Consider the following 24,104-nt stretch of genomic DNA (forward strand, 5'->3'; position numbering starts at 1 on the left):
TACACCACCGTGACTTGCATATTAATTATTATAATAAACATGCAACCTTTAATGGCGTCTAAGAGTAATTTTGTAATGAAATCCTAAGTTGACTTTTTTCTTTTTATTTACACTTTGGTTAAACACTTTCCTACAATTACCCACAATGCCGTTTGACTCCCTGAATAGCTGTTTGGCTGATACCAATACCACCAGCAGCACCATCACACTCATCACCCCGTAGCTTGTGAACTGAACAACTAAACACATCACAAATATTTCAGTCTAAACACTTAAATGCATTTCAGGCTGGAATTTAAGTGTTAATGTTTATGACTGGTAAATACAAGTATGTATTAAATTTTTCTCTCACCATGAAACTAGACACACAGTTGACAATGAGTTGTATGTTTCTATAGATTTATGAAACATTCAAGCCTCTCAGAGAATACCCGCAGCTACAGTGGTGCTTGAAAGTTTGTGAACCCTTTAGAATTTTCTATATTTCTGCATAAATATGACCTAAAACATCATCAGATTTTTACACCAGTCATAATGCTTCTCATTTAAACCAAAAAGTTCTATTTTGGTCTCATCCATCCACAAAACATTTTTCCAATAGCCTTCTGGCTTGTCCATGTGATCTTTAGCAAACTGCAGACGAGCAGCAATGTTCTTTTTGGAGAGCAGTGGCTTTCTCCTTGCAACCCTGCCATGCACACCACTGTTGTTCAGTGTTCTCCTGATGGTGGACTCATGAACATTGGCTAATGTTAATATGAGAGAGGCCTTCAGTTGCTTAGAAGTTACTTATCCTGTCCTACAGGGTCGCAGGCAAGCCGGAGCCTATCCCAGCTGACTACGGGCGAGAGGCGGGGTACACCCTGGACAAGTCGCCAGGTCATCGCAGGGCTGACACATAGACACAGACAACCATTCACGCTCACATTCACACCTACGGTCAATTTGGACTGTGGGGGAAACCGGAGCACCCGTAGAAAACCCATGCGGACACGGAGAGAGCATGCAAACTCCACACACAAAGGTCCTTGCCAGCTGCTGGGCTCAAACCCAGGACCTTCTTGCTGTGAGGCGACGGTGCTAACCACTAAGATCCCTGTTCTTTAAATAAAACAGGGTGCCCACTCACACCTGATTGTCATCCTATTGATTGAAAACACCTGACTAATTTCACCTTCAAATTAACTGCTAATCCTAGAGGTTCACATACTTTTGCCACTCACAGATACAGTTGTGTTCAAAACAATAGCAGTGTGTTTAAAAACGTGAGTAAAGCTCAAAATCCTTATAATAGTTTTTATTTCCATGCATTGGGAACACTGCACATTATATTCTACATCAAAACATGAAGAAAAATGTATGAATATTTTAATTACTTTACAGAAAATGAAGAAAAATGAACATTGGGCTGTTCAAAAAAATAGCAGTGTCTGCATTTTTCATTACAAACTCCAAATATTTACTGTATAAACTGAAAAAATCTTAAGGATTTAGTATTCCTGTGAATCACTAAACTAATATTTAGTTGTATAACCATGGTTTCTGAGAACTTCTGGCACCTGTGAACAGGTATTCCAGCCCAGGATGATTTGACAACATTCCACAATTCCTCTGCATTTCTTGGTTTGGCCTCAGAAACAGCATTTTTGATGTCACCCCACAAGTTTTCTATCGGATTAAGGTCCGGGGATTGGGCTGGCCACTCCATAACTTTCATTCTGTTGGTCTTGAACCCTGATGCTGCTCGCTTACTGGTGTGTTTGGGGTCGTTGTCTTGTTGAAACACCCATTTCAAGGGCATTTCCTCTTCAGCATAAGGCAACATGACCTCCTCAAGTATTTTGATATATGCAAACTGATCCATGATCCCTGGTATGCGATAAATGGGCCCAACACCACAGTAAGAGAAACATCCCCATATCATGATGCTTGCACCACCATGCTTCACTGTCTTCAGAGTGTACTGTGGCTTGAATTCAGTGTTTGGGGGTCGTCTGAAAAACTGTCTGCGGCTCTTGGACCCAAAAAGAACAATTTTACTTTCATCAGTCCACAAAACGTTTTTCCATTTCTCTTTAGGCCAGTTGATGTGTTCTTTGGCAAATTGTATCCTCTTTAGCACGTCTTTTTTTTAACAGTGGAACTTTGCGGGAGCTTCTTGCCGATAGATTAGCTTCACACAGGCATCTTCTAATTGTCACAGTACTCACAGGTAACTTCAGACCGTCTTTGATCACCCTGGAGCTGATCATTGGCTGAGTCTTTGCCATTCTGGCTATTCTTCGATCCATTCGAATGGTAGTCTTCTGTTTTCTTCCACGTCTCTCTGGCTTTGCTGTCCATTTTAAAGCACTGGAGATCATTTTAGCTGAGCAGCCCATCATTTTCTGCACTTCTTTACAGTATACGTTTTACCTCTCCAATCAACGTTTTAATCAAAGCACGCTGTTCTTCTGAACAATGTCTGGAACGACCCATGTTTCTCATGTTTTCAGAGAGAAATGCATGTACAACGTGTGCTGGCTTCATCCTTAAATTAGGGCCACCTGACTGACATCTGTTTTTTTACAGAATGAATGACCTCACTAATTAAACTTCACACTGCTATTATTTTGAACACGTCCCTTTCACTTAATTATTCGATTACACAGACTCAGGAGCATGCACATCATGAGTGTTGGGTCTGTTGGTTTTCTATGACTCTACTACACCTACTGGTAAATTATTTGCCATGTAGTAATATAATTTCCACCAAAAACAGTGATTGATCTGGTTAGTCGTGTTGGACTGCTATTATTTTGAACACAAGTGTATGTAATATTGGATCATTTTCCTCGATAAATAAATGACCAAGTATAATATTTTTGTCTCATTTGTTTAACTGGGTTCTCTTTATCTACTTTTAGGACTTGTGAAAGAAAAGAAAGAAAGAAAGCACAACTTTATTCATCACACACTTGTGAAATTTACTCTCTGCATTTAACCCATCTGAAGCAGTGAACACACACACATACCCAGAGCAGTGGGCAGCCATGCTTACAGCGCCCGGGGAGCAGTTGGAAGTTAGGTGCCTCGCTCAAGGGCACCTCAGCCCAAGGCCGTCCCATATTAACCTAACCTGCATGTCTTTGGACTGTGGGGGAAACCGGAGCACCCAGAGGAAACCCACGCAGACACGGGGAGAAGATGCAAACTCCGCACAGAAAGGCTGCTGGCTGCGAACCCAGAACCTTCTTGCTGTGAGGCGACCATGCTAACCACTACACCACCGTGCCACCCGGATTTTGTGTGAAAAAATGATGTTTTGGATCATATTTATGCAGAAATAGAGAAAATTCTAAAGGGTTCACAAACTTTCAATCACCACCGTATGATTACTATGGGATAGCAAATCATAGTCATGAGATTATATCTAGTGTCTCATAATTATGGCTTTAGTTCTCACAGTAATGACTTTACTTTCTTGTCAGATGTGATTTTCTCACTTGAATTATCTGAAGCCTGATGTGCCATTTCAAAGTAAAACACGAAACATTTAATCACATGTGAAGGACAGGTGTGTGATTATTCTGTAAGGTGGGAGATGAGTGGGAACCTTCCCCTTCACCAACACACAACCATCATGGCGGTAACATAAACACCAGCATCCTCCAAACCCTCAGCTCCACATGGAGTCTGACTAACAAACGCTGGAGGCTTTTCGCTGGAGAATGCCTAATTTTCAGAGATATCGACTGAAATATTTGTTTGAAAACAGAGACGCCATCTTCCTCCAAATCGCTGAGGGAATCTTACAAAATGGTGAGCTTTTAAAAGACTGTTAGCAGTGTGCGCGCAAAATGCTACTGTCTTCTGCTAAGTATTTTTTTTTAAATAAATAAATAAAAATAATTTTTTTATTTGTCATTAAGTCTGTTTATATTGTCGCTTTTCATAGTCATTCAGAAATGGCTTCGAAAAAAAGTTGTGACCTTTTTAGAAATCTGGTGTGAAAAGAGAAGCCTGGGTCAGAGTTTAGTTCTGATACCTCACGCATCAATAAAATCATGTACAGTGGTGCTTGAAAGTTTGTGAACCCTTTAGAATTTTCTATATTTCTGCATAAATATGACCTAAAACATCATCAGACTTTCACACAAGTCCTAAAAGTAGATAAAGAGAACCCAGTTAAACAAATGAGACAAAAATATTATACTTGGTCATTTATTTACCAAGGAAAATGATCCAATATTACATATCCGTGAGTGGCAAAAGTATGTGAACCTCTAGGATCAGCAGTTAATTTGAAGGTGAAATTAGAGTCAGGTGTTTTCAATCAATGGGATGACAATCAGGTGTGAGTGGGCACCCTGTTTTATTTAAAGAACAGGGATCTATCAAAGTCTGATCTTCACAACACATGTTTGTGGAAGTGTATCATGGCACGAACAAAGGAGATGTCTGAGGACCTCAGAAAAAGCGTTGTTGATGCTCATCAGGCTGGAAAAGGTTACAAAACCATTTCTAAAGAGTTTGGACTCCATCAATCCACAGTCAGACAGACTGTGTACAAATGGAGGAAATTCAAGACCATTGTTACCCTCCCCAGGAGTGGTCGACCAACAAAGTTCACTCCAAGAGCAAGGTGTGTAATAGTCGGTGAGGTCACAAAGGACCTCAGGGTAACTTCTAAGCAACTGAAGGCCTCTCTCGCATTGGCTAATGTTAATGTTCATGAGTCCACCATCAGGAGAACACTGAACAACAATGGTGTGCATGGCAGGGTTGCAAGGAGAAAGCCACTGCTCTCCAAAAAGAACACTGCTGCTCGTCAGCAGTTTGCTAAAGATCACGTGGACAAGCCAGAAGGCTATTCGAAAAATGTTTTGTGGACGGATAAGACCAAAATAGAACTTTTTGGTTTAAATGAGAAGCATTATATCTGGAGAAAGGAAAACACTGCATTCCAGCATAAAAACCTTATCCCATCTGTGAAACATGGTGGTGGTAGTATCATGGTTTGGGCCTGTTTTGCTGCATCTGGACCAGGACAGCTTGCCATCATTGATGGAACAATGAGTTCTGAATTATACCAGTGAATTCTAAAGGAAAATGTCAGGACATCTGTCCATGAACTGAATCTCAAGAGAAGGTGGGTCATGCAGCAAGACAGCGACCCTAAGCACACAAGTCGTTCTACCAAAGAACGGTTAAAGAAGAATAAAGTTAATGTTTTGGAATGGCCAAGTCAAAGTCCTGACCTTAATCCAATCAAAATGTTGTGGAAGGACTTGAAGCGAGCAGTTCATGTGAGGAAACCCACCAACATCCCAGAGTTGAAGCTGTTCTGTACGGAGGAATGGGCTAAAATTCCTCCAAGCCGGTGTACAGGACTGATCAACAGTTACCGGAAACGTTTAGTTGCAGTTATTGCTGCACAAGGGGGTCACACCAGATACTGAAACCAAAGGTTCACATACTTTTGCCACTCAAAGGTATGTAATATTGGGTCATTTTCCTCAATAAATAAATGACCAAGTATAATATTTTTGTCTCATTTGTTTAACTGGGTTCTCTTTATCTACTTTTAGGACTTGTGTGAAAATCTGATGATGTTTTAGGCCATATTTATGCAGAAATATAGAAAATTCTAAAGGGTTCACAAACTTTCAAGCACCACTGTAGGTCCAAAACTCAGAGGCCGCCATTTTGTTTTCAGTCAAACGGCCGTTCAGTGCTTATTGTTAATTATTTTGTGGTAAACAATAATGATAGAGAAATGTACAATATATTTCTCAATTTTCTACTCATTTATGCAAATGAAATGCAAATAAACCACATTTACACACAACATAGTGCATTGTATGATAATGCATAACCCAACAATAGAAACACAGTACAATATCAATAACAGTAAATATTTGTTTATTTGGAATTTTATCTCATCTCATTATCTCTAGCCGCTTTATCCTGTTCTACAGGGTCACGGGCAAGCTACGGGCGAAAGGCGGGGTACACCCTGGACAAGTCACCAGGTCATCACAGGGCTGACACATAGACACAGACAACCATTCACACTCACATTCACACCTACGCTCAATTTAGAGTCACCAGTTAACCTAACCTGCATGTCTTTGGACTGTGGGGGAAACCGGAGCACCCGGAGGAAACCCACGCGGACACGGGGAGAACATGCAAACTCCGCACAGAAAGGCCCTCACCGGCCACGGGGCTCGAACCCAGGACCTTCTTGCTGTGAGGCAACAGTGCTAACCACTACACCACTGTGCTGCCTGGTGGGAAAATGTACAGTATAAAATTCCAAGGGGCGTCACGGTGGTGTAGTGGTTAGCACTGTTGCCTCACAGCAAGAAGGTCCGGGTTTGAGCCTCGTGGCCGGCGAGGGCCTTTCTGTGTGGAGTTTGCATGTTCTCCCCGTGTCCGCGTGGGTTTCCTCCGGGTGCTCCGGTTTCCCCCACAGTCCAAAGACATGCAGGTTAGGTTAACTGGTGACTCTAAATTGACCGTAGGTGTGAATGTGAGTGTGAATGGTTGTCTGTGTCTCTGTGTCAGCCCTGTGATGACCTGGCAACTCGTACAGGGTGTACCCTGCCTTTCGCCCGTAGTCAGCTGGGATAGGCTCCAGCTTGCCTGCGACCCTGTAGAACAGGATAAAGCAGCTAGAGATAATGAGATGAGACTATCACAGCAGTGACAGTGGTACTGATGCAACTGTATCTGGTATATGAATGTTTTTCAAATTTTTAAACATTGCACTAACTGCTAGATAGATTTCAGATCTGAAGCACCTCATGGACTTGGCTTGTAACTGACTCATGCATACGTTCAAGGACAGATGGACTGACTCTCGTACCTACTCATCCACTCACTCACTCACCAATTGAACGACTGATTCACTCGTTCATTAACTGACTTACTCACTCACTGATTGACTGCCTCACTCATTCATTCACTCACTGAATACCTAACTGACTGCCTCACCCTCTCACTCACTGAATCAGTTTACCACAGTGGCTTTTAGGTTCTTTTCCACTACAGGACTGATTTTTGCACTATTCTTTTGTACAGGCTTGTGAGTGGCTTATGTTTTTGTTTTTTCATGTTCTGCTCAATTAAGAATAGGAAGTATAAAAATGTACAGTACACTAACATCACAGACATGTGCATACATGTCAACCTTTGGTCAATCAAACCTGTATAACCAACCTCCAAAATCCGTATTTCCCTTATAAAATCCTTATAAGATGCAAATTAAAATAATTTACCTAAAATTTGAATGATAATTAACAATGATATATCCAAGTTACTTTTTATTCAATATTAATAACAATAAACCTTCAGAATGAATACAAAGCTCCAATGTTTGACAAAAACACAAAGTGTCACTCTAATGTTTTGAATTGTACTCCATGACAGCTTTTTTTTAGCAGTCTGCACCAATACCTCACGAGGCTGCATGTCACAGCAAGTGTCTGTGTTGATCTTGCCGGAGCGCCCATTCAGAATCTTTTCAGTCGCTAGTGAAAGTCGCTCAGGTGGAAATACGCTTTTCAAACAAAATGTTACTTCCCGGTTGGCGGGATTCTCGCAATGCAGTGTGCGCATGATCAAAAGTGGAACGAAGTCTCGCTACCACAAGATAACGCACGATTTCATAAGACTCTTTACTGGCTGTCTGTGGTGTACAGTACGTTTGTAAATGTTATGCGCTCTTTTATCATCGTGGGAATTGATTATAGCTCTAAATAAATATTGAAGTTTTTTTAAAGAATCCGTATAACTTTATTTGTACGCCCGTATACTATGTTTATTGAATCAAATCCGTATAAAATACGGACATTCCGTATAGGTTAACATGTATGCATGTGGGTCAGCAGTGGTGACCAATGTCCATAATAAGTAGCCAGTGCGTTGGTTGTTAAATAAAGGGATAAATGATGCTGTTGCAACACTGGGGGGGAAAAAATGTACTGACAATAACACAACATAATTAACCTAAATTTAGCAGAAATCTAACCTGCAATTTGCTGGAAAGAAACCATTATTAAACTGCTAAAGGGATTGCCAAAGGAAATCCACTGAGCACTCATTTGATTAGGCAGCACACAAATAATCTCCTCACTACCATAATTATATACCTACAAGTAGTTGGAGTAACTGATTTATTGTGTTCCTGTGCCTTTCCAGTAAATTGCAACATCAAGCCCAGTCTGAGAGATTGGCTTACAAGCTGGTAAGCATGAATCAGCAGACACAACGAAACATCCTGTTGGATAAAGATCTGTGTAAACATGCTTAAGTGCCTTAATTATTTGTTGCAGGTTGTGTTGAAAGATGAGACGAAGAACATGAATATTCATGGGGTAATTTTTTTTTAATCCATTAAAAAACAAACAGAAGTTTAGAGGTGATGATTAACCAGGCTGCCTGGTATTCTTCTGTCCATTAGCAAACGTGCACTGTGTGTTTAGAGGACTTCAGAATAAAAGATGAACTTGTGACGTTGCCATGCCAACACGGCTTTCACGAAAGGTAACCTGCAGTGATGAAGAGGTGCAGAGGGTCTTCATTATGCTAATAGCTCAAAGATGAAAAATACATAGGAGCCCTTTGCCAAAAGTAGTAAACAAATCACTGGTGAGTCTTAGAGGTCTGGTATTAAGACATTTGCTCTCATCCTGAACGTATTTTATCACTCATCCAAGTCCAGTTGAGTTGACTTCTGGCAATAAAAATAATGGGTTGTGCTGTTATCGGAAAATAATGAATGACGGAGCCTGGCACCAAGTTGAGTTACTGTAACCTCACAGAAGTTGAGGTTACTGCACAGAGAGTTGCTAATACCAACAATTTTCATGCCTCTGCCACTAGTTGGTGGTAGCATTGTTTTTGGGTTGTCTGTGCATGTCTGTACTCATTAGTCAAGTCAAGTCAACTTTGTCAAATATGCTATACATGCTCAACATACAGCACAGATGAAATTTCAGTCCTCTCTGACCCACGGTGCAAACAGGCAATGCAATAAATAAAAATAGAATAATTGAGGATGGCACGGTGGTGTAGTGGTTAGCGCTGTCGCCTCACAGCAAGAAGGTCCGGGTTCGAGCCCCGTGGCTGGTGAGAGTCTTTCTGTGCGGAGTTTGCATGTTCTCCCCGTGTCCGCGTGGGTTTCCTCCGGGTGCTCTGGTTTCCCCCACAGTCCAAAGACATGCAGGTTAGGTTAACTGGTGACTCTAAATTGACCGTAGGTGTGAATGTGAGTGTGAATGGTTGTCTGTGTCTATGTGTCAGCCCTGTGATGACCTGGCGACTTGTCCAGGGTGTACCCTGCCTTTCGCCCGTAGTCAGCTGGGATAGGCTCCAGCTTGCCTGTGACCCTGTAGAACAGGATAAAGCGGCTACAGATGATATGTTCCTAGAATAATTGAAATAAACAATATAAACAGTATAAACACTCTAGACATAAACACTCCCCTCTCTCCCTCATATATATATAAGAGCAAAAAGACAAACAGTCAAGGGCACTGGAGGTATAGCAGGTAAATATGAAATAAGCAGTATAAACTAATAGCTGTTAAGGTGAGGTAGTGCGGAATAGTGCAAATGAGCAAGGTAAAGTGAAATGTGCAGTCCCTGAGTTCAGTGTGCGAATGAATGTTGAGAGTATGTATGTGTGTGTTGGGGGGGGGGCTGTGAGGGTGACATGACGTCAGATGCTGAAGAGTGGGGTACGGGCAGAATCCGTGGCAGAGGGGTGTAGGTACAGTCCCTTTAAAAACTACATTTCCCATCAGCCAACTTCCGCGTTGACCTACGTCACGTGTGAGCGGGATCACCAACGTCACATCCACCATGAAGGCATAAGTAACGGAACACGTTTCCGCTTCCTCCTCTTTCCGTCTGGACTCCAAGCCGTCTGGATACAAAGAGGATTTGCTCTGCTGAGCACCCAAGATAAGACGTCTTTTTCTTTCTTTCTGCAAGATCCACGATTCAGCGCGATTTCTTTTTGTTTACCCTTGGCCACGGTAGACTCCAGAATCGCACGATTTTTAAACTCAGATAGAATTACAACCGGTTTTGTTTGTCTATCAGTAACGTTACCAAACTGCCGCTCAAAGCAGTTTTAGTTTAAAGTTAGGAGTGTTCAAATTCCTCCTAATTAAAGCACTGTGCAAATTATTTTGATCAGAGACTTTCTTTCATCACGAGCGACCACGCGTCGGACCAAGAGATCCTCTGCTTCACGGAGCGACTCACGTGCTTCACAATCGTGAAACTCCAAACGCCTTGGAACATATCTCCATAATCTTGCTATAAACAAGGTACTGGAGCAGATTGGCATTTGGGCGTAAAACCTAGTCTTAGGAATTTGCTTTTATTGAAGTAGTGTGAATTTAAACTCAGGAACTGTTTAAGTGTGCACACTGATTTTTGTGTTCCATAATTGTTCTATGATCTCTCAGTTTTGTTTAATAGATAGGTTGCATGCTCTTTCTCTTTCTAACACTTTAATTTAATTAATTACACGTATCTTGACCGCATCAAGATTTCAGTGGATTTAGTAGTTATAAGCTAGTGAAATTAGCCTATGGCTAATTCTTTTGTCCCATTAGCATCCAGAGCTAACTGCATTGTCTCAAGGGACTGTAAGGCCTTACCACGTGGTCACCCTCCCCACACCCAGATCACCACACAGGCTTCATATGGCTTCAGCCTAGGGGCCCCTACGCCCCCCGCCTCGCAGGGGGGCCCCCAATTGGTCAAAAGAAAAAAAAAACCCTTCATATTCATTGGCTCAAAATGAATATTTAAATAAATGGACGCTGATTGGGTGAGGCAAATCAGCCTTCCATATATAAACGTTAGACGTCACGCACGACGTCACTCCACAGTTGAACAGTGAACATGTGTGACAGAAAATACGAGAGCGGTGCTCAAAAGCGCAAGGCGCAACGGCAAAAAGCCCAACGTGACAAAGCTCTATTGAGCAATATACCAAAACTAACAGGGTTTTTTAAACCTAATGAAACCCAACTGGCAAGTGCAAGTCATCATGACACTAGCGTAGCAAACGTTATGTTAGCTGCAGCTGCAGCCAGTAGTACTACTAGCTCTGGTGAGGGTGAAGGACCATCCCTTTCAGACCCCGTCCCATTTGTGGATGAATGTGCCACTGCCACTAGTTTCACAAACGCACACACACACACACACACACACTCACTCCGATGACATTGACATGCATGATAGTTTCCTTTTTAATAATTTTTAATAAAAGTTTAATAATTAAAAAAAAACTTTAAAATGTAGAAAATAGACAGTTCTTTACAGGTAGATGGGATAAGATGGTGGTGGCCGGGGGGGGCCTACAGCAACTTGTAGCCTAGGGGCCCCTGGCCATGTTAATCTGGCCCTGACCTTCCCCCACACCTTAGATAACATTCTTTTGTCTTAACTCCACGAGGTAGGATCCTTGGGCCTTAGCTAGCCACACGGCTAATTCTTTTGTCTCGTTAGCAAGCTAGACTAACCTTTGTTTACCACAAACACACCTTAGCTAGCAATCCATGCTAACTTTTGCTTAGGCCACACACACACACACACACACACACACACACACACACACACACACACACACACAAAAACACACCTTAGCTAGCATTCCTTTGTCTTAGCTAGCAACACAAGGCTAATCTGTGTCTCCACATGTGGTCAACCCATCTCAATTAGCAACCAAAGCTAACTCTCTTGTGTTACTTAGAAACACGTGGTCACCAGGCCACACACACACACACATCTTAATTAGCACACAAAGCTAATCTTTTGTCCTCACCAAATACACTCACACACACATCTCATCAAGTATATATCATATTTATATATATTTCAACTGCCATTATTCATTTTGTCTTTGTTATAATAAATTCATTTATTATTGAAACTGTGTGTTTATTTGTGTTCCAATATCTTTGAAGTCCCCAATCTCAAAGAATTCAAAGGTGCATATGAGTTATGTAATATGGTAAGTGATCATAATAATTTGGAATATACCATAATTTAGCTGTTTGGTAATTTATTATTAAGCACCAAAATTAAATGGTATTAATTAATGAGACTGATCCAATGAGACTGATTCCATGAATGATTCAAATGAGACTGATTCAATTTAATGATTTATTAACCTTCAGATTTAATGAGATTGATCACTCAATTACCCAATTGCACCTACAGGGGGGAGGAGGGGCAGAACAGCGAGGGAGTTGAGCCTCCTGACCATCTGGTGAAAGAAACTGTCCTTGAGCCTGCTGGTTTTGGCCCGTAGACTCCGCAGTCTCCTCCCCGACGGCAGCAGACTGAAGAGGCTGTGAGATGGGTGGGTGGGTGGGGTCACCTGTGATCCTGATGGCTTTGCGGGTGAGGCGGGAGTTATAGATATCCATAAGAGAAGGGAGAGAGACACCAACGATCCTCTCAGCTGCTCTCACGATGCGCTGCAGAGTCTTGCAGCAGGACACGGTGCAGGCGCCGTACCACACGGTGATGCAGCTGGTCAGGATGTTCTCGATGGTCCCTCTGTAGAACGTGTGCATGATGGGGGCCGGGGCTCTTGCTCTCCTCAGTTTGCAGAGGAAGTACAGATGCTGTTGGGTTTTTTTGGCCAGTGATGTGGTGTTGTTGCTCCAGGACAGGTCTTCAGAGATGTGCACACCCAGAAACTTGGTGCTGCTCACCCTCTCCACTGCAGCACCGTCGATAGTTAGTGGAGCATGCTGGGTGTGAGCTCTCCTGAAGTCCACAACAATCTCCTTCGTCTTTTCCACGTTCAGACGGAAATTGTTGTCCTTGCACCACATGGCCAAGCGGCTCACCTCACTCCTGTAGATTGTCTCATCGCCATTGTTGATGAGACCCACCACAGTCGTGTCATCCCAGGGCTCGACATTAACTTTTGAAACCACTTGTCCTGTCGGGCAAGTTGAAAGGAAATTTACTTGTCCGAATGTGAAGTTGACTTGTCCGAAGAAACATTTGAGAAAAAAACCCACAAATAAACTATTTGTAACCCAACAATCTTTATGGCATTTGTTTCCGAATTCACAACATATGCATAATATCTATGAATCAAAAGTAAGCAATACTTGATATACTGAGGCAAAGTTCAAAAATAGAGTAAAACAGACTGATTGATACCATAATTCACCAATTATTATGCTGAAGTTCAGAAGCAATATATTCCAATAGAGTAGAAATTATGAACATAAAGTTTTAAGAACAAAATAACTATACTATGAGATCCAGAAACACTAACCATTATATATATATATATATATATATATATATATATACACACACAGATCAGTACTCTGCAGTTCAGTAACAAATATCACAAAAAGTAACATTATCATAAAATGTATGACTTGATGAGATATCACTAGTTTGGACAAGAGAAACAAACAACAACAATGCTACAAATAAAAACAACTGATAACAAAATTGACTGATTAATACTGTAAATGACTGATTATTATAACTAGATTTCAGTGTAGGGCGGCACGGTGGTGTAGTGGTTAGCGCTGTCGCCTCACAGCAAGAAGGTCCTGGGTTCGAGCCCCGGGGCCGGCGAGGGCCTTTCTGTGCGGAGTTTGCATGTTCTCCCCGTGTCCGCGTGGGTTTCCTCCGGGTGCTCCGGTTTCCCCCACAGTCCGAAGACATGCAGGTTAGGTTAACTGGTGACTCTAAATTGACCGTAGGTGTGAATGTGAGTGTGAATGGTTGTCTGTGTCTATGTGTCGGCCCTGTGATGACCTGGCGACTTGTCCAGGGTGTACCCCGCCTTTCGCCCGTAGTCAGCTGGGATAGGCTCCAGCTTGCCTGCGACCCTGTAGAACAGGATAAAGTGGCTAGAGATAATGAGAGAGAGAATGAGAGAGAGATTTCAGTGTATCAAATGACAAGATGATATATCTTATGAAAACCTCTACTGACTCACAGATGAATGGATACAAATAAAGTTTCTATTCATCTTCATTCATCAACCCTTGAGTTCTGCTCCATCAATTGGACTCCATCAATCATTAATTTATGAGAAATTGAAAACCAGAAAATTAAAATTATATATATTTTCATTTTTAAATTATTAATTTTGAATATATATCCTCCACTGATTAATTGTCGTCTAATTATTCAGTGTGGCTGCTGTATGGTATTTAATGGTAAAAAAAAAAAAGATAATTTCAAATAATCCATAATTATATCCAAATTATAGAGCCCTATGTTTCAAATCCCTAAATTCCCATTATAGTAGAGCTGATAAGGCCCTATAAACATAAGAATTGTGCACAACATGATAAAAACATGAAACTTTCAGGGTTTGTTCTCCAGGGCATAACAATTAATTTAAGATCTGGAGGCGCTCTCAGTTTGACCTTGGAGGTCATTTAGAGGTCATCGACCCTTGTTATGTGCAATTTCAATGGACAGGATTAAAAATTGGGGCATTTTATCATATAAGTGTGACAAAAATTGTAATTACATGTGGATTTCCATTTTTCTAGGTCATGAGGGTCCATTTATAGTGATATTACACTTAGAAGTCAAGGTTAAGATGAAGGTCACTCTAAAATATATGATGTGTTATGTCAATTTCAACAACTTTTATGATTTTGTAGCATATTGCCAAGCAGTATATACTTTGTAATTGTAAAATGACTTCCAAATGAGTGATACAAGTGATACAGGCCTAATGTGAGTATTCTAATCATTGCAGCCTCCAGAACATGCACAAAGGGCAGTACACTTCAATTCTGCCTTTTTGCATTTGCAGTGACCACAACAGCCCTTTTTGCAACCACAATGCAAAAGCTCATAGCACGACTGTGAGGCCTCAAGTAGTGTTGTCCAAAGTGTCTGCCATCCATCATCACTGTTAACCCATCCCTAGTCTGAAGGACTTGGCAACTGGGGCCTAATAACCAAGGCAAGGTTCCATACATGAGCCTGATACATGGCTCGTTTGATGTGTTGTCTCAAAGCAGCTTGTGTAGGGGGGGGATGTTTTCCAACGATCTTGACTTTCGTGTGAAAAGATGTTTCTGTGCCTCATTGACACCTACACATGCACTTGTTCTGTCATAAATGAGAACAACAAAGCGTTCCAGCTGTGACAAAGACAGGTCACTCAGTTCTTGTGGCATTTGCAACATTTCGTGAAAAGCCTCCGTGACTTCTGGGTACACAAGCCACGTGTCCCAAGCAGTCTTTTTACCACGGCCACAGAATGCTGATGTTGTATCACAGCCAGTGAAAGAATGAAATGCGAGCAAAGCATCGCTAGTGGAAGGACCAAGAGCAGCAACCACCTTGTGGATGCCAATATAGCAGAAAGTGCTACCAGTTCCAAAGGCTATCCACATTTCTTCAAGGTCAACTTTCTGAAATACAGCTACTGCCAAGACGACCACATCTGAATCCACCGTTCTAACTAACACATTCTTAAGTCCCTTTTTAGCAGCATCTGCCACATGAAGGAATAGCTTTGTGTCTGCCTCCTCTTGAGTGCATGGAACCAAATTACTTACATCACAGTCAACAGGAGAGCTGAGGACATTTTTTTCATTTGTGGCATATACTTCTTTGCCAGGAGCTAATGCCATGGCAGCAATTTGAACAGAAAGAAAGTGGAACAATTCTGTTTTGTTTTCACTAACAGATAAGAAATCCTTCCAGTTTAATGATTAAATTTATGTAGTTTACCTGGGTATCTATCAGTTACAGTTCATCTGCCATTTCCCAATTTTACGTTATTATCATTACGTTTTTTGTTTATTTCATTCATTTACCTCTATGGATGTATATCTATTTATTTATTTACTTGATTATGCCTTAATACATGCATATTTATACTTACCACGGGCGATTGCTCTAAGACAACGAGGGAGGCTCAGCCTCCTCTAAAAATGCCCTTATAACTTTAATGTGCGCGTGAGTTTCTCCCCCTCGTGACAGCGTGATGCAGCCCAGCCTCAGTGCACTTCAATGGCATTGGGAGCTCTACGCTTTTCAATCTCAAAATGCAAGACGATTATTGGACAAATACTGCGAAAATGCCCACCTACGGACTCCCACGGACTCCCAGCCTCAGTGGACTTCAATGGCATTGGGAGCTCTGCGCTTTTCAATCTCAAAATGCAAGACGGTTATTGGACAAATACTGCGAAAACGCCCGCCCACGGACTCCGAGCCTCACATGGGAGGGACATGGCAGTTTCCACGAGGAGACTGGTGATTGGTGAAAGCGGCCGGATATTTTCTTTGATTGACAGCTCGTTTCAACTATAGACAGGCAGCGGTGAATCTCAGTTCAGTCCCATGCGGATTCGCAAGTGCTGTGGTGTATTGTAAGAGATCAGCTTACATTTCGATTTCATTCATTACATACAGTTTCTACCAGCTTTTTTAGTTTGTATATATTTTCATTGTAAATAAAGTGTAAATATAGTGCTGTCAAGTTTGCTATCTTAGTTCCAGAAATGTCGTTTATTTGAGTGACTGAACTTGAACTTGAGGGGGCTAGTCAGCTAGCAAGAAAGCTGCGCACGGATGCCAAGCATTGCTGATTTAATTTTGGCGAAGCCATTTGCCAGTCTTCCTTTCGAGGAAAAAATTAAAATTAAAGAGCAGGGTAGACCAACGCCTCAAATTGACTTGGTGAAAAAGGTAGGGAATAATACTCGTTCCTTTCAGCTCTCCTGGTACGAGAAAGTGAATTGGCTAACAGCAAGTGACCCACATCAACAACAGTAAATAGGCTACTTTAGTAATGTGTCATGGATGGACCAAAAATATAGAATCTATTTAAAATGTTTATGCTGAGTATATTATATTGGAATATATATTTTTCTGGATATGAATTAAACACAGCTACAATTTGGAAAACATTTTTAAACAAAAACACAGCCGAGAACATTTCACACTACAGACCTGGATTAAAAGTGAAGGGTTATCAAAATTGTCAATAAAACATTTCTCAGTCAAAATAAGTAAAATATAGGGAAAGTGTCATTGAATTAAATGTGTGGCCTCCAGCTCTACTGCTGAGGTTCCTGACAAAGAGCTGCTTTCAATAATGATCAATTTTTAAACAACATGCCACAATTTTAAAATATAAAATGTTAAAATATACCCCCCCCCAACACCACCATCATGTATATTGGACAGTAGGCTAATGGGCCAAAAGAACCTGTTATTTCACAGTTTGTGACCCTGCCAACAATCAGCCAGATCAGAGGCAAGAGTATGGGCAAAATTGATGTTTTTTCTTTTAAAATCTGGAAATATCGTAACCGACCAGCCTTCCCTATTTGAAAGACTACCAGCCGCCACTGATACTTACTGTGCATTTTTAGCAAAATTGCTCCCAAAACCACACCCATTTCAGCTCTCATGCATAGAAATGTCCTACTGATGACCTCAATGACCTCTAATTGACCTCCAAGGTCAAACTGAGAGCGCCTCCAGATCTTAAATTAATTGTTATGCCCTCAAGAACAAACCCTGAAAGTTTCATGCTTTTATCATCTTGTGCACAATTCATCTGCTTATCTGCTCTACTATTACTAATTAGTTAATACAGCCAATAACCTAATTAGCAGCCATTTGACAGCTTGGTATTTCATAGATAACTTTCCCCACTCCTGCCTCACTCCCTGTCAATCCACACGCACGCAGGCGCACATTCCCTGCCAGCATGCGCTCAGCTATATAATGAACACCATCAACAACAATTCAAAGATTTGGAAATTACCACACACTCAATGTAAATATACAGTTGAATAATGATCCCGCCAACAGAAATGTCAACAAATCCACGTGTATGACACGATTAAAACTAATCATAAACGACCGTTTACTTTTCAGCTCAAATTCTCGAAGTCGGACATCCGGGTCACTGGTCATGTGACTTCCATGACAACCCAGCCGCCCATGCCTAAAGGGTGTTGTGTAGCAGGCTGTACAGCTAATTCAATAAAAAATGAAGGTTTAAAGTTTCATATGATACCATTATCGGGTAAAAGGAGAGAAAAATGGTTGAGGGCTGTAAACAGGTGTGAAGTGAGAGCTGATAGATCTGTTAACTATGGAAAGTTATGGGAACCCAAATCTAACTATACATATGTATGTGGTCGTCATTTCATCAATGGTAAGTGAAGAAAAGAATTTATAATAGACATGAGTTTTTAGTGATAGTAACAGCTCTGTTATTGTATGAGTTAATTGCCGACAAATGAGCAGTAATAGGTGAATTTGCCACAATAAACATTCTGAAAACTTGCTGACGCTTCATAATATAAATCTGTCTGCAAAAACCCATAAGTCACCATTGTTTTGACACCTGTCCCACCCTTGCTTGTACGGACATAACTCCAGTCCAACAACACTGATTTTCAATTTATAACGAGCTAGATCCTCAGCAGCTAAACTATCTTGATACTGGTAGGACATTCTACGAGTATATTAAGCTAAAACTATCAAAATCTTACTAAAATCTTACTAAAACACCGAACACTAACAAAGTTGGGTAAAACATGCTTTCACCTAGTCAAATATGGCGCCTGTTGTCATGTGTTCTGTGTTCGTGACGTCACGCCGACTACGAGAATACACGAAGCGGTGTAGAGATCTTGCAGTCACGTGACCGGAAAGTACACAGCCGCCATCTTGTCGGTAAAAAACACCGCTGAATACTGCTGCACTCGTGCACAAAATGGATTAATTTAAACCGACGGACTACACGGCTCATTTTTCTAATGAACAGATAATTAGATACATGTCTAAAATAAACGACCTACAGATTAGTGACCCTTATGGCTTACCGGACGTAGTTTTCATGATCGTGTCAGTGGATATTGAACTGCCAGAGGTGGAATACCCAGACGTGTATAATTACCTCATTAACTTTCCCTCGCTGTTCAGTGGTGAAGCACTGCGTGCTTATAAATCTCTGGACAGTTATCTTTACAGAAATTCAGGATGTGTCAACCCCCCTCAGATGTGGCATCTTGTAAACAAGAAAATAATCCTCATTGGACGGGTAAGTCACTTAAGTATTACTAGTACTGATACTAGATATATCAGTAGTATCTAGTATAGCACTGACCAGCCGATTATAGAATAGAATAGAATAGAATAAGGTAATTCCAGCTGTAATTCCAAATCGTCCGTCTTGTTTACCATGGATCTGGCGTTGGAGAGATAGAGGCTTGGCAGTGGAGATTTGAGTGGCTGTTTTCTGAGCTTAGTCAACAGGCCATCTCTGCCTGCAGCCTTGCTTTTGCTTCCTCTCCTGACGCCACCTCCTTCGCCTGCCAGACCCGATAACAATCCACGGAGACCCCGCTGGTCTCGCTATCTCGTCCGGAATGTTGTGCATGCAATGGGAATCGCTACAAACCGTCATTTTCTGCTGGAAACCAATGTCCAGTAAGTCCATACGGTTGTAGTGGATATTGAAGTCCGGTACAGACGAACAACACGCAAAAATACACACAAAAAACATAAAAAACGTGCACAGGTAGGGAGAGCTTGTAGGTGCAGCCGTTGTAGTAGAATTGTATATAGTAGGGTTTTCCAGAAGAAAAGGTAGAACCAGAATGAAGTAGAAGGCGGAAATATGGCATTTGACCGACAAGATGGCGTCTGTTACAATCTGGATCGGCTGTGACGTCACATGCAAGATCTCTATTATATTGCGCACGCGCACATCGCTCTTTCCAAGTAGAAACATCCGGCGATTCATCAAAACAATATGTCGAGTGAGATGCTTCGGAAATAATGTGAACAAACTGATAAATTTGATATGTAACCCGAATATCGGCGTATTTTGGCACTTGTCCGATCGGACAAGTAACGGAGACGATGAACTTCTCCGACATTAAGTATCACTTGTCCCGGACAAGCGTTAATGTCGAGCCCTGCATCCGCAAACCTAATGAAGAGGTTGAAGCTGGATGTTGGTGTGCAGTCATGGGCGGATCTACCGGGGTGGCATAGGGTGGCAAATGCCACCCTAAAAGAAAGCCTTGCCACCCCTGCTGCCACCCCAGTTGGCAGCGACGAATTCAAAGAAAAATTACGGCCAATTTGACATTTACGTGCGCGAATTTCCAATGTCCGACTGCGGCGAATGCAGCACGAGATAACGCCAGAGATTGGTTGTTTTGGAAAATTGAGAGGCGCGAAGCGAGGGAGCCAGGAGTCGCAAGGAGGAAAGAGGTAAAAGCTGATTAACTATATATCAAGAAATGAAATTATAATGAATGAACAGTGCTAGCATAGTTGCGATGCTGATTTTGAGAGGATAAAAATCAGGTTGGAGAACGTTATTTAGCTAACTATACATGTAATGTGAAGCGTTTTGCTGAGCAACATGGAAATCGCTGCATTCAGCATGACAAGTTCATGTTATGCTCACTGGTGAGCCTTTACAAAGCGTGAGGAAAAAAAACTATAAAATGTGACACTGGTGTAAATGGTTTGAATCATGCTGAACTTGAAGCAGTGTTATTGTTATTGTTTTTTAGTGTCTCTTTTGCTTATACAGTATAAAACTGTCCAGAAACGGTATAGACCTCATCTGAGAATGTGTTCTTCGTGAACAATAAAAGCATGAGATTAAGTTTGTAAATGGCAGCCTGTGCCCTTTTTTTTTTAAAGATATTTTTTGGGCTTTTTCACCTTTATTGGATAGGACAGTGTAGAGACAGGAAATGAGTGGGAGAGAGAGACAGGGAGGGATCGGGAAATGACCTCGGGTCGGAATCGAAGCCGGGTCCCCGGATTTATGGTATGGCGCCTTATCCACCTGAGCCACGACGCCCCCAGCCTGTGCCCTTTTGTAGTGTGTACATACTATTTGTCATCAAACTGTGATAACATTCAGTAGATCCAGTAGATTCAGTAAATCCAGCAGGTGAACTGATTATATTTTGGAACTGCTCCAAACAAGTTCAAGGCCACATGTCTGAAGGTTTTCCTCCAATAGCTTTCTTCCTGTTTGAAGATGCTGTATAAATTAGTAAAAATTTCAATAATGTCAGCTCAGTCACCATACCGTACTTTGAGTCTTTGTATTGACTGTTGCACTTCTGGTGTTCTTGTTCCTCTGCTGTAGATGTCTGTTAAAGTGGCTGGAGGTGTGCTGCATATGTCCCGTGTGCAACAAACCAATCGGTGCTCCTATCAACAGTATATTGGATGAACTGGTATAGATGACTGATACGAGCAAATACTCCAATACAAATTCTCCAGTGAACTTTCTACAGCAGGAAGTCTACACTTGTAAATGACCAAAAACCGCTCCAAGGCAAGTATGGAGACTGGCAGCAGTCGCATTCAGATGTGTCCCAATTGAAGCAAGAGTTCAGTAAAACTTACTTTCAGGTGCTGATTTAGACACTAAACAATTCATCTCTCTCTCTATAGACCCCTTCGCAGTAAATGTCATTTATACGTAAGAGGAAATTGCGCGTGCAGCCTGGACCCAAAAAAGACTCAGCGAAGGTAGAGACGAGAAGAAATATTTGGAAGAAATGCCTAGTTGTTGTGTTGTCGGGTGTCAGAATCGTAGCAGTGATGGGGTTAAAATGTACAGAATTCCAGCAGGATCTCACCCATTCCAAAAAAATTGCCGACATCTATGGCTACAAGCCATCAAACGTGTAGACTGGGATGAAAGCAGCATCAAAAATGCGCAGGTTTGCAGCGCCCACTTCATCATAGGTAAGATCAGGCTATTTATTAAATCTTTCTTTTTTATTCTTTCTAGTCTTCGTTTATTGATGTAGCAAAATACTTTGGTAACGTTTGTCTGATTAGCTGGGTCATAGTTACACAATGTAATGAATATTGTTAGCATGTTAACTTAGCTTTGCATGCAATTTTGTTTGTAGGAGAGGTCTCGCTTGACTCAAACAGTCCAGATTTTGTGCCATCATTATTTGTGTATGCCAAAAATCACAATTTTAAAGCAAGGATGGAAAGGTAAAATTGTGTGCCCTCACTCTAAATGCCAACTTACGCTGACTGCTCTAACCTAGCTCCCGCCCCGTTCAGTTTCATTTCTGCTCTCTGCCTCTCGCTTTTTACGCAGCTCTGATTTCTCTTAGCTGCACTCTTTACACTATCATTCCTTTCATGCCATTACCTCCTGCAAATTGCTGTTTAGTGTTGGTATTTGCTGTTGTAGCTAAAGCCACATTGGCATCACATCACTGGCATAATTTGATTAAAACAAAATGAATATCCCATTGTTAATCAAGTTGTAGTCTCGCTGTAACCAGAATGTTGATGGCAGGCTACTTTTGTACAACCCCGATTCCAAAAAAGTTGGGATAAAGTACAAATTGTAAATAAAAACAGAATGCAATAATTTACAAAACTCAAAAACTGATATTGTATTCACAATAGAACATAGACAACATATCAAATGTCGAAAGTGAGACATTTTGAAATTTCATGCCAAATATTGGCTCATTTGAAATTTCATGACAGCAACACATCTCAAAAAAGTTGGGACAGGGGCAATAAGAGGCTGGAAAAGTTAAAGGTACAAAAAAGGAACAGCTGGAGGACCAAATTGCAGCTCATTAGGTCAATTGGCAATAGGTCATTAACATGACTGGGTATAAAAAGAGCATCTTGGAGTGGCAGCGGCTCTCAGAAGTAAAGATGGGAAGAGGATCACCAATCCCCCTAATTCTGCGCCGACAAATAGTGGAGCAATATCAGAAAGGAGTTCGACAGTGTAAAATTGCAAAGAGTTTGAACATATCATCATCTACAGTGCATAATATCATCAAAAGATTCAGAGAATCTGGAAGAATCTCTGTGTGTAAGGGTCAAGGCCGGAAAACCATACTGGGTGCCCGTGATCTTCGGGCCCTTAGACGGCACTGCATCACATACAGGCATGCTTCTGTATTGGAAATCACAAAATGGGCTCAGGAATATTTCCAGAGAACATTATCTGTGAACACAATTCACTGTGCCATCCGCCATTGCCAGCTAAAACTCTATAGTTCAAAGAAGAAGCCGTATCTAAACATGATCCAGAAGCGCAGACGTCTTCTCTGGGCCAAGGCTCATTTAAAATGGACTGTGGCAAAGTGGAAAACTGTTCTGTGGTCAGACGAATCAAAATTTGAAGTTCTTTATGGAAATCAGGGACGCCGTGTCATTCAGACTAAAGAGGAGAAGGACGACCCAAGTTGTTATCAGCGCTCAGTTCAGAAGCCTGCATCTCTGATGGTATGGGGTTGCATTAGTGTATGTGGCATGGGCAGCTTACATATCTGGAAAGACACCATCAATGCTGAAAGGTATATCCAGGTTCTAGAGCAACATATGCTCCCATCCAGACGACGTCTCTTTCAGGGAAGACCTTGCATTTTCCAACATGACAATGCCAAACCACATACTGCATCAATTACAGCATCATGGCTGCGTAGAAGAAGGGTCCGGGTACTGAACTGGCCAGCCTGCAGTCCAGATCTTTCACCCATAGAAAACATTTGGCGCATCATAAAACGGAAGATACGACAAAAAAGACCTAAGACAGTTGAGCAACTAGAATCCTACATTAGACAAGAATGGGTTAACATTCCTATCCCTAAACTTGAGCAACTTGTCTCCTCAGTCCCCAGACGTTTACAGACTGTTGTAAAGAGAAAAGGGGATGTCTCACAGTGGTAAACATGGCCTTGTCCCAACTTTTTTGAGATGTGTTGTTGTCATGAAATTTAAAATCACCTAATTTTTCTCTTTAAATGATACATTTTCTCAGTTTAAACATGTGATATGTCCTCTATGTTCTATTCTGAATAAAATATGGAATTTTGAAACTTCCACATCATTGCATTCCGTTTTTATTTACAATTTGTACTTTGTCCCAACTTTTTTGGAATCGGGGTTGTAAATAGGTTGTTTTGTTTTTTTTTAGTTTGACATTTTTTGTAAATAGTATGACTGCCTTCAGGTATCAGAGGAAAACTTACTAACATCGTCCGTCCACTCTTTAATTAAATACAGATCCGGTAGGCGATGTCCAC

General features: G+C 41.4%; 1 protein-coding gene across 1 annotated transcript; it reads left to right on the top strand.

Annotated features, from left to right (window-relative positions):
• Nucleotides 1–145: 145 nt before the first annotated feature.
• Nucleotides 146–21,266, top strand: LOC132873808 (RING finger protein 122). The gene is made up of 5 exons (XM_060909609.1): nt 146–219; nt 8,188–8,233; nt 8,322–8,363; nt 8,450–8,532; nt 21,170–21,266. Exons 1-5 carry the CDS (start codon nt 146–148, stop codon nt 21,264–21,266), a joined length of 342 nt encoding a protein of 113 aa, XP_060765592.1.
• The last annotated feature ends 2,838 nt before the right edge of the window (nt 21,267–24,104 follow it).

Source organism: Neoarius graeffei, chromosome 25 (genome assembly GCF_027579695.1).
Source record: "Neoarius graeffei isolate fNeoGra1 chromosome 25, fNeoGra1.pri, whole genome shotgun sequence".
Classification (NCBI taxonomy): Eukaryota; Metazoa; Chordata; class Actinopteri; order Siluriformes; family Ariidae; genus Neoarius; species Neoarius graeffei.

Excerpts from the sequence above, each read along its gene's own strand:
- LOC132873808 (XM_060909609.1), top strand. The coding sequence starts at position 146 with ATGCCGTTTGACTCCCTGAATAGCTGTTTGGCTGATACCAATACCACC. Across the intron at positions 8,234-8,321 it reads AGAGATTGGCTTACAAGCTG|GTTGTGTTGAAAGATGAGAC; the intron begins GTAAGCATGAAT and ends TATTTGTTGCAG. Across the intron at positions 8,533-21,169 it reads CAACACGGCTTTCACGAAAG|ATGTCTGTTAAAGTGGCTGG; the intron begins GTAACCTGCAGT and ends CCTCTGCTGTAG.